Source organism: Cebidichthys violaceus, unplaced genomic scaffold (assembly GCF_023349555.1).
Source record: "Cebidichthys violaceus isolate CVI_PGR_0920_01 unplaced genomic scaffold, fCebVio1.0.p SCAF_17, whole genome shotgun sequence".
In the NCBI taxonomy this organism is placed as follows: Eukaryota; Metazoa; Chordata; class Actinopteri; order Perciformes; family Stichaeidae; genus Cebidichthys; species Cebidichthys violaceus.
Window position 1 is genome coordinate 12,855,447 of NW_027176340.1, and position 11,348 is coordinate 12,866,794.

At 45.1% G+C, this 11,348-nt stretch overlaps 1 protein-coding gene across 3 annotated transcripts; it reads left to right on the plus strand.

The window, feature by feature from the left end:
* The first annotated feature begins 242 nt into the window (after positions 1-242).
* zbtb40 (zinc finger and BTB domain containing 40) lies at positions 243-11,055 on the plus strand. Of its 3 annotated transcripts, XM_068712615.1 has the most exons (13): positions 243-614; positions 754-889; positions 2,314-2,505; positions 3,553-3,974; positions 4,134-4,327; positions 6,013-6,217; positions 6,342-6,737; positions 7,142-7,348; positions 7,997-8,161; positions 8,295-8,509; positions 8,606-8,762; positions 9,399-9,628; positions 10,023-11,055. In XM_068712615.1, the coding sequence occupies exons 3-13, from the start codon at positions 2,354-2,356 to the stop codon at positions 10,236-10,238; spliced, it is 2,559 nt and encodes an 852-aa protein (XP_068568716.1). In that variant the 5' UTR covers positions 243-614; positions 754-889; positions 2,314-2,353; the 3' UTR covers positions 10,239-11,055. The 3 variants fall into 3 exon arrangements, with proteins under 3 accessions (XP_068568716.1, XP_068568713.1, XP_068568717.1); XM_068712612.1 differs by lacking the exons at positions 243-614; positions 754-889 and adding an exon at positions 1,608-1,681; XM_068712616.1 differs by lacking the exons at positions 243-614; positions 754-889 and having other exon boundaries at positions 2,393-2,476.
* The last annotated feature ends 293 nt before the right edge of the window (positions 11,056-11,348 follow it).

The window sequence follows — 11,348 nt, forward strand, 5'->3', positions numbered from 1 at the left end:
TATTATTCACTTCATCTAATGCCAGATGTTTCTTTGACTGTATTAGTGAAGCCTCATTCTAACGAGTGTGTGTTGTTGCAGTGTGACGTTCCCATCCACCTGTCGGACAACCAGAGAGGAAGGAGAGTCTCCGCACGCAGACAGTGTCCATGCTGCAGGGACGAGCAGGTGACACATTTAGATCCTCATATTGAAATAGTTCACAGTGTAAACCCTCCAGAGAGTATTAGACAGGTTTTAGTTTGACATCCTCTCATGTGCTGCTCACCAGGTGCAGACTTTGACCCGCAAGCGCCGGCGCTCTGCTGCTACTGGAGACCGTCCCCAGAAAAGGAGGGGCTCCGTGGCCCGTCCTTCTAAACCTGCTGAGACTCCAGAGATGTTGAACTGGGTCCCCTCTCCTCAGCCCTGCACCACAGCTCCTGACGTTCCTGTCTCTTTGTCTTTTCTCCCGAAGCCTCGAGCCACCATCCTGCCTGCAGACCTACCAGTTGCCCCCAGCGTGGCCCCCAGCCCTCCTCGACTCCACTGGACCACGACGGTCCTCTGATCCACAACCGCTCTGAGGAAGAGTACCAACAACTATACCATCAAATTGTGGATGATATGCTGAGGTATGTTGTGTCAAAAATCTATCTGATGATCAGCACATTTTCCAATCACTTTACTTTTTCACTCAATTTATTCCATGTTTAAATTTTTGAATCTCATGTCTTGTTATGATTTAATCTCTGTGTCTTCCTCTCCTCACAGATTCAAGAACGGCCGTCTTCGTCCGCACAGTTTAACACTGGGACGTCTCATCAAACAGAAGCTCTGGGAGAGACTGGACCGTCCCACATTTACAGAGATAGTAGACAAAGACGGACGGGTGCACGTCTCATACGGGGTTGGAGTTCATCCTCCGCATTATTTTGTAGACATTTCGAGAGAACCAAGAGTTCAGACAAAATGATCAAATAAGATCATAACTGTAAATATTATTGTAGGAAAGTATAATAAATTAAGTTAAGTTCAAGAATTGTTGTTTAAGTTAAGTTAAGTTAAGCTAATTCAACTTAAGTTAAGTTAAGATAAGTCAACTTAAGTTAAGATAAGTTAAGTCAAGGTGCCGCCTCCACCTACAGCCTCTGTCAGCAACCTGAATGAAGGTCCTGGGGAACCCTAGTCAAAAACACCAATGGCAGCCTATTTATTTTAAATATTAATCTATTTTATTGATAAAATAGATTAGATAAGGTTTGCCATGGGTCCTACTTTAAATGATCACACTATCAGGAAAGAGGCACTCTGTCCGTCATTTTGAAGGAGACAGACGGATTTCCTCATGAGCTTTGTAAATAAATAAACATTTTGCTCTGCTGGTTGATCATTACAGTAGTTTATGTTGAATATACCGTTAGAATGAGGTATAATACAAACTGTAAATCACTGTCTCTTAAAACAGCATAAACCACGTGTTAACATTCTGAACACAGAGGCAACTTGTACAAAACGTCTGACTAAATATTGAGGCAGTCTAAAGTCAAAAGCTCGGAGGTTTTTCCTCAACCGGAAACGTACCCATTTAGTTGCCGTACCGCCCGTCGCCATTTCAAAACGGCCAAAGCTTTATTGCTTAGAGCAGCGTTGTTCAGCAAAGAAGTTTAAATAAAGAGACGGATCGTTTGAATAATTCAAGGTAAATACAAAGACGTCCATTGACTGAAAGCTGCATGTCGGATGGTCCCTGACGACCGTTTTATTCAGATTATAAACGCTCATGTATCCCCATGAGTTTCACTGACCTAACATTAGTAACCTTTTCGAGATACATTAGCATCCGTAGCTAAAACTAGAGCGGGCTAGCTCACGTAGCTATGGTATTACCTTGAAGACGCTGTGGACCTCAGTGTCATGAGCCTGTAGCCTGAGCAGACAGGCTTGCTTTGTAATGTAGCGAAGGCACCCTAGTTTACGAATATTATCTGACATGACACTTTTTTCATACACCCAAATCCACATTCTGAATCTTACATTTAAGTTAATGGTCTGAACTTGCACAGTAACGTCACATAAGCACAGTTTAGACGTAAGCACTAAACTCGTTTCCTTCCTGACCACATACTCGACTATAGTATATGGAAACCGGTATCAATATCCATCGTAAACTCATTTTAAAACCTTCAAATGAACGTACGTGCTTCTGTGTTCCACCGGTAGATGCATGCTACGCTCAGTATTCCGGTTTCTTCTAATACGCTAATACAATACTGGAAATGTAAAACAACGCAGTTAATGTGTGAATTGAGTTTGACACGATGTTCTCTCCAGAGAGAGCGGGACGTTCTGCCCCTCAACGCCATCCTACAAGATGCTGGAGCTACCGAACTACAGCAGCCAGCTGATGCAGCAGCTGTGGGCCCTGAGGAAAGAGGGCCACTTCTGTGACTGCACCATCTTGGTGGGAGACAGCCCGCACCGCGCACATAAACTGGTACTGGCCGCCTCCAGCATGCTCTTCAGGTAGCGTGAGCATGGGCTTTGATAAATGACCTGCAGAGGTTGATCTGTTGGTGATCTAAATGTTTGGTGGGTGTTAGGTCACTCAGGATAAGTTCAGAGTCTCAAGCTGTTTGAGGAAACTCGTCGAGATCATTCTTGTGATCATTCATCAAAGAGTAGTTTGAAAATGTTAACGTCCGCTTACTTGTTTTCTTCTGGAACTTTAACCGTCTTCGTGCATGGAGAAAGCTTGTAAGAGGACCTTTAGTTTATGTTGTCGGTGTCAAGTCATCCTCAAATACTGGAGGGCAGATTGTCAGGTTTCAAACTGTCTTCATAAACAATATGAAAGTCTCTCAGAGTCCAAATGTTTATCAGTCATTGAATTACACGTTTTGCAATCATCTGACATGTAACGACCTATAAAAGTACATTAATAAACAGATAAGTTAGCCGTTGAACATGACTGCAAGATACTGAAAGTGGTATTGGTCTGCTCTCATCTAACAAACTGAAAAAAGCGTCACAGCTTTCATTTGGTATCAGAATAAATGGTTTAAAAAAAAACAAAACATAAATAATAATAAAAAAGTTTGATATAAAGAGCAATTAAGAAATATAAGAACAGATTCTCCAAGTCAAGTGGTTACAGGCAGACCATTATTACAGTGACACTGCATTTTCCTCTTTAGCATTTAGGTCAGGTCTCACACCGCTCAAGTCTAAATTATATCCCAGGTCATTACTGTGACTTGAATGAGTCTTAACTCGAGTGCAGGTGTCATGTTCACAGACGTCCCCCTTCACATATGTATGTATTTGGCTCCGTGACAGGAAATTCAAAGGCACTTTCTTTCATATATTTCATCTATTGTTATTCACCTGTTATCTTGCTTTTACCAACTACAGCTTGTGGGTCAGAAGCCAGTCGTCCCATTTAACAAATTCATATAAATCCTAGCACTGTTAAGACAATTGGGTAATAAAAGGAGAGATGACTCGTAGTGGGATAGTTTGGGACCTGTGATTTCTGTTAAACGGGAACAAAATGGTGTTCATCTCTGTCAGGTCTCTCCTGGACGGCTCCGACACCATCTCCATCGACACGGCCATGGTGTCCTCGCAGGAGTTCAGCTGTCTGCTGGACATGGTCTACACCGGCAAGCTGCCTCTCGGCAAACACAACGTGGGCCGCATCGTCGCCGCTGCAGACAGCCTGCAGATGTTCGACGTGGCCGTCGGCTTCAAAAATGTCCTCACCAGTCTCGTGAGCCAGCAACCCCCAGTCCCAGTCATCGCTTCACAGACCCAAGGCCTCACCGTGATCAACAAAGCCCAGAGCATGAACCCTGAAGGCTCAGCTTCACCCGGCAAGGACTCGACTCCAGACGAGACGGAGCTTGAACCTGAGCTGAAGAAGAAAGAGGGTCAGAGTGACAGTGAGGACGCAGAGGAACCAGCATGTAAAAAATCCTGCGTGGAGTCCTCGGGTCAGTTTCAGTGTTTCGGCCATAAATACACAGTTACTAGTTTATTAGGAAAAATTAACCTAATGCAATCCAATACAACAACCCTGCAATACACAACACAACACACCGTTCTAACGCTCTCTGACTGCACTCCATGTTTTTATGTCTGCGTGTACACAGAGGCCGAAGAAGCCAAATCCTCAGAAAGTGAAAAGGAAGAAAACAACACAACAGCAGCCGAGGTGTCGAGCGGGCCTGCCACTGGTTTTCTGGAACATTCCTCTCAGCTTGTGGAGCTCCTCAGCAACATGTCGTCTATCTTGGAGCTGCTGAGTCAGGCAGCGCGGAGAAGCCTGGACGAACAGGAGAGACAGGTAATCACTGTCAATGACGTCCGCAAGCACAAATTAGATTAACGTGTGTGTGTGTGTGTGTGTGTGTGTGTGTGTGTGTGTTAGGGCTGCAACAACGAATCGATAAAATCGATTAAAAGCGTTGGCAACGAATTTCATTATCGATTCGTTGTGTCGCGCGATTATTACGACACTCAATAAGTCACGGAGATGTTTGACTATAAAAAATAAAGTTGAGTTGAGCGCAGAGCAGAGCGGAGGTAGAGGAAAGACCATCGGAGAGACCCGTAACGTTGTTCTGAAACACACGGCGGAGGCAGAGAAATCAGTACCACCTAAGTCATCCAAGGTGTGGGAGCATTTCACACTCAATAAATCGAAAAAGTGTGTTAATTGCAAGATATGCAAAAGCGACATGGCATGGCACGGGAGCACCACAGTGATGATTCAGCACCTAAAACGTAAACATGTTGGAGTCCTTGATGAGGAGGAAGGGAGTTCAACAGCAGGTTAAGTCACTACAGAATCCTACTGATGTTCCGTTTTGAAGTGAGGAACGTAACGTCCCTCCAGTAGCTCTTCTGGTGCTGCTGTTTACTCGTTATCCAGCTTGACAAGCATGACAAGTTAGCGTTAGCTCGTTAATAACAGTAGTAAAGCAGGGGTGGTATAGTTTGCAAGACTAAAGACACGTTTTTATTCACTCGCCTGTGTGCGTGTGTGCGTGCGTGTGTATTTGGTGGCGGATTAAAAACCACCTCTATACCACTACCTAGCGTCTGTATCAGAGTGATATCCGGCCAATCCACAGACACGGATTGTAACCAATTAGATATGGTGATAGACTGGTGACTGGGTTCCCCCACCTACTGTCAAAAAGAAAAAAAACACTTGTGAGTGAGCAGGTGAGAGCTTTGCCAGCAGAAGAGCAGTGATAGAAGTCATCGTCATTCTGAGTGACGTAATTTGCATACGCTTGACTCCAGTACTTTCCTAGAAAGTAATTTGTAGCAAATGTGGATAGTTTAAATAGTCTAAAAGGGCTTAGAACATTATGATGGAAGTATATAATTGCCATTCCCATGCTCAATTATGTCTCATAATCAAGTTTTTGCTGCAATTTTTGGTTGATTTATTACATAGATTTGGTGCTAAATGTTACAATTTTTTACTACTTGAGAATTCATCATAATGATCAAAAATCCCACATTATGACACCACCTATAAGATCTCGAGGAACATCATAGAAAAAGTAATTCGCTGATTCGCTATTTAAAAAATGTTGACATTTGGAGATTTCTGTAAGAAAGTAATTGTTTTTTTGTGTTCCTGGAAGCAGGAAGTATCGTGTTGAATTTACAGCAGGGTAACACTGAACGAACACACAGGAAAGTGGAAGCAGTCATAAATCAAATGTCACTGTAAAGAGTATTTCTGTTGGAGAAGAACAGTGAGAGCAGCAGAGAGATGAGTCTGCCTCTGTTTGTACATTACACTGAATGTTTCAAGAAGGGTTAGCGTTTGCATTAACAGTAAATGATAACGTAGCAGATCAGAAAACAGGGAGGGTTCTTACTAGAACATGATACATTCTTATGAAGCAGGTACCAATATACCCTGTCTCTAATATAAGCATTGCTCTCAGATGAAGGGCCAGCTCTCTCTGTAGTGGAGGAAAATAAAGGAACATTTTGTGCTCCTGCCAGGCCGTGTGTCAGTGCTGTGAGGAGGACGAGGCAGACCCCAGATCAGCGCTGGAGAGGCTGGTGAGCCAGCTCAACGAGGGCGCGCTCCTCAGGCTGCTCCGCGCCGTTCAACACAAAGCTCCCTCCTCCTTCCCCTCGCCGCTGCTCTCTCTGGTGGAGCAGGTGGAGAAGAACTCACAGCCGCCAGAAGGAAACCAAGCTGGAGGTAAAGAAGAGCCCTTAGTGACTGTGTGAGTGGACTATCTTCACTGTGCAATCTCTAATGTGCAGCTCTAACAAAAGAAAACGCCTGTTTTCTGTTGATTATATATTCATATCGTCTTTTACAGGTGACTCAGAGACGCAGAACGGCACCAGAAGTGAAGAAAAGCAGGAGGAAGAGGACGAGGAGGGAAGCATGAAGGAGGAGACGGAGGATGAGGAGAAGGTTGCGACTGCTACGTCAGACTCCTCTCCTCCCCCCTCCTTCTCCTCGTCCTCCTCCAAGCCCTACTCCTGTCGCTGGTGCAAGAGAGGCTTCGCCTACAACTGTCGCATGCTGGCCCATGTGAAGCGCTGCCCCGTGTCCCTGGAGGGTGAGCAGCAGTGCCCTCAGTGCCCGGAGAAGCTGGCCAACCAGCGGGCCCTGCAGCGGCACCGGGCCGAGGCCCACCGCAACACCACGCGGGCGAAGAAGAAGAAGGTGTCCTGCGACCTCTGCGGGAGGACCTTCGCCCACCCATCAGGTGAGACTCGCTGGTCCGTTTGTCCGCAACACAAAGGACAACGTAAACATCCTGAACTTGAAAATGGCTTTGGGGATGCGGGGTAGCTCTCCAGGTTGAGCGGGCGCCCCATGATTGTGTAGTCGTTAAATATAATACAACCTCCACGTTTTCACTTGTAATTTCCAGAAAAGAATAGTGGTATTTTTGAGCCAATACGGTAATGGTATATGATCCTCTGTCTTATTTCACAAACTGATTTTAAATTTGGATTTAGCAGATGTTTTGTGTCCCCCTGTCCCTCAGTGTATTTACTCATCATGTTGTTGTTTTTGTACGTTCTGAAATGCTAGAAAAAGGTTTGTCGCAGGCCTCCTCTACAACCTCGACCGAATGTTTGTGCTCCCTCTCTCCTCATATCTCAGGCATGATTTACCACAAGCGCACCGAGCACTTTGAGGAGAAACCATTCGCGTGTGAGGACTGCGGCGCCAAGTTCGGCGCCAACTCGTCTCTGAAGAATCACATGAGGCTGCACACAGGAGAGAAACCGTACCGCTGCAAACACTGCGACATGAGCTTTGGCGTGGCTGCTGCCCTTGCATACCACACCAAGAAGAAGCACTCTGAGGGTAACTCTCTCACACACACATTATCCCAACCTATCATCCCCATTAATAGTATTATGGGGTTAAGTGGTGGCTAAGCGGAGAGCAGGGCTGCCTTTCAATCAGAGGGTCAGCGGTTCGATTCCCGGCTCCTCCTCCACTAGTCTCATGTCAATGTGACACTTACCCCCACAATTGCTCCCGTAGATAGATAGATACTGCAGTAGATAGATACTGAATTGTAAGTTGCTTTGGATAAAAGCGTCTGCTAAAAAATGACTGTATTATTTATATCTTGAATTGGGCCAAACATCTACTTCAAAAGTAACTTTCTGTAGTCTTTCCGTAGTGTTTTCAGACACTTACAAAAACTATCTGAGTGAGTCAGTGCCACGCTGCCCGAGTGATTACGTTACATTGCTTTATTTAGTGGCTGCCGTCTGCAGCTTTCTCCCTCATTATTGGACCACTTTCAGAAATTACATTAAATAAAATAAAATTGTTCAGAAATTTGTCAGTTAGACACAAAAACATGGGGAAATAGGGTCCAGATTGAAAAATACCGACATTACCCTTTAACTGTCAGATCTAGTCTGACCGTTGCACTGTGATTTGAGAAATCTCTTTTGGGTTCAGTCTGCACAGAGTCAACTTGTCTCTTTCTGGGTTCAGGAAAAATGTACGTGTGTCAGTATTGCAAGGCTGTCTTCGCCCAGTCCATTGAGCTGACGCGTCACGTGCGAACACACACTGGAGATCGGCCCTACGTGTGCAGAGAGTGTGGCAAAGGCTACAGCCAGGCCAGCGGACTCACCGTCCACCTGCACACCTTCCACAGTGAGGACACGCACTCGCATGCATCATTTACTGTGGCATTGATTAGATGAGATGAATATTGTTATGCTGGCTTTAACAGCAATAGAAACACACAAAGTCATAATTCCTGATTTGCTTCCGTGCTCCCTGTCAGATTTGTCGGAACCTCATGACTGTCAAAAGTGTTGTCTGAGCTTCTCCTCACTGGAGGAGCATCGCCAGCACATCCAGGAGTTGCACCCGAAGGAGTTCCACAAGTGTCCCACCTGTAGCAAGGTGTTCACTAGCGCTGCCCTGCTGGACAAACACATAGGCACACACACCGGGACCAAGCCCTTCAGCTGCGACCTGTGCAACAAGTCTTACCAGGTAGGACGAGGTGGTTTAGAGCCGCTGGTCAGTTTGATGGTCAGGTGACCGTTTTTAAATGTTTTATTTTGTGTATGTGTCTATCTCTTGCTGTAGCAACTGTCAGGCCTGTGGTACCACAACAGGACCAACCACCCAGAGGTGTTTGCTAATCACACGCGGCAGCTCAAGACCCTGGTCCAGTGTGACATCTGCTTCAAGTTCTTCCCCAGCGCCGCCACTGTGGCCAAACACCAGGCTGCTGAGCACCAAGGTGAGGACACCACAGGCCCCATAAGGTGACATGTGGGCCATGATGACTGAGACATGACCAAGAGTTTGTGGGGGTTGAAGCAGAGTCAAGACCAGGACCGGACCAGTGCGACTCCCACACTGCAGGACTAACTTCAGATTAATGGTGGAACATGCAAACCACTAACGGAGATGAAAGATCCACATTCCCATAAAAACACCACAGAAAACAAATGAAGATTCCTCCTCTTCCACCTCTTTTATTGTCATGTATATACTATATGTGTGTATGTATCAGTGTATCATGAGAAATGTCTTAAAAAGGCGCTGCATGGGTGAGTTTTATGTGTGGGGAATTTGTTTTCAATGAGCAATCACAGTAATGATGTTAACAAACAAATCAGACAAAGGCACTTTAGTGATATCCGCACAGTCGTGGTCCTGACTGGTCTCGAAATAAAATCCACTTTTGCAGACTTTAAAAGAGACTGTCCATCCCAAAAGGGTTTATCCTTATACTTTAAAGTAAAAAATAAAGTAATGTTGAAGGTAGAAGACACAACCTGGTTTGACATCTTGTGTCTAACTGCACAGTACCTACAAGGTCTAAACATCCTCTGCCTTCATTGCATTAATGAGGAGTTTGTCTGCTCTCCAGGCTCCGCGGCGGCGGCGGTGCAGTGTCCGTACTGCCCGGCCGTGTTGGGCGGGGAGGAGGAGCTGCAGGAGCACGCCGGCAGCCAGCACGCCGGCCAGAGCGCCGAGGTGTTCAGCTGCCCCCTCTGCTCCCTGGTGGGCTCCTCCCAGCTGGAGCTGCAGGAGCACCTGCTCTCCTGCCACATGGAGACACAGGAGGCTGGGGAGGAGCAGGCCTCCACCTCCCACACAGTAAGTCAGATGGGCAATATACAGCAGTGCACGCCCTCAGCTGTTAGACACTGAAAAATATTGTCCAAATACCATTCTGACCTGAGGTTTTCTGAATTCTGTGAATACTGAAGCTTCGACACAAAAGTGAAACCAAATGTTTGTCTGTGGTTGACATTGCAGTGTTTGACTTGGTCTATAACGATGCTATAGGAGTGCTATGCTAAACTTCCAAGCAGCTGGCCACACCCCAATTAGTGATGTCACTACCCGTGTTTTGCCTGATGGAAAACACTGATTGGCGTGTGGCCAAAGTGCAAACGCATTGAAAGTTTCAGCCAACAGAGCAGTGCATTTCTACCTTTTTAAAGTGAATTAATATCTAGAACGTATGTCATCTCTGCTGTCCAATCAGGTGATTGCAGTGGATCCAACAGGCGACGAAGGGGCGGAGTCAATCCACTCCGAGGAGCAGGCACAGCTGGCAGCTGCCCAGCAGGTGTTTGTGGCTCTGGCAGGTGGACGAGAGGGTGAGTCGTCGGCGGAGGTAGTGGAGGTCAACATGTATGACCTGCTGAACAGCTCGGTCACCTTCATCTGTGAGGACAAACCGCCAGGTCCTGACTCCTAACCGTGAACTCTGACCCCTCCGGAGCCTGGAGCAGCTTTATGCTTTCATGACTCTTCTCATCGTTAAACAGCTACGACTCAGGCTGAACCGACACAACTCACACAGCTAGGACTCTTTGTGATGTAGGTTCATGTTTAGTCCACCATCATCGTTTCGGTTGGAGAGCTGTTTTGCAATTAAATGTGGTGAACGTCTGTTTGACTTTACATTATATACAGAAACCCAGGTTGGCTAAAGAGTTGTGTCAAACTCAAAGGCAGAAAAACAAACCTGAGCTCCGTCAGGCTGCCTCGTCTCACATAGCCAGGCTCATCTCCACAGCACTAGGGAAGGGTCTGCGGTGTAGTGGTGGTTGATGACGTGGGTGTACTAGATAGACGGGATGGTTATACTCTGCTAGATATTCCAATGTATATATAATACTGTAGATCTACCGCTTCTATTCCCAGTCTGTATCCGGTGAGTCAGACTAGGCCTTGAGTAGAGTGAAAATGGATGTCCTTGGAAAAGGTTTTCATGGATAAAACTTTGACAAATGTTTTATTGAGCTTTAAAAAAAAACAAAAAAAAACAAACAAAAAAAACTCTGCAAACCATTTGTGCACAAGCACTATATTTAGTATGATAAGGAAAAATGACACATTTGTTCTGATTTGTCAAAAGTCTTGAAATTTGGTTTGGACTTACTATGGGCAAGTATTTAACAGTATACCTTAGAATATTTAAGATGACATCAACAATCACACTTTTATCAATGGTCAACGTGACGAAAAACACTGAAATTGTGTTTAATAAATGTCTTACAGATCTATTTTTACACTGTATATGTGTGCATATCTTTGATATTCAATTTTATTGATTACTTCATAGATACAAAAGACATTTTCTTCTTGTATTATATTGAGTCATTGGGCACAATAACTACATATTTTAAAAAATAGTAGAAAATGGCCAAGACCAGGCAGTAAAAATGTAGGAATTTTATTATTTTCACTACGCACATAAAAGGGGCTCCTATTTACAATATATATATATATTCCATATCAAAAAAAGTTGCACAGAACTATTTGAAGTCATAGAGCAGATGAAAGTATTCACTTGAGGAGCCAT

Bases quoted from the DNA above. Each gene is read 5' to 3' on its own strand.
- zbtb40 (XM_068712615.1), top strand. From the start codon at position 2,354: ATGCTGGAGCTACCGAACTACAGCAGCCAGCTGATGCAGCAGCTGTGG. The intron at 6,738-7,141 runs GTGAGACTCGCT...CTCATATCTCAG, and splicing joins GACCTTCGCCCACCCATCAG to GCATGATTTACCACAAGCGC. The intron at 8,162-8,294 runs GTGAGGACACGC...GCTCCCTGTCAG, and splicing joins CCACCTGCACACCTTCCACA to ATTTGTCGGAACCTCATGAC.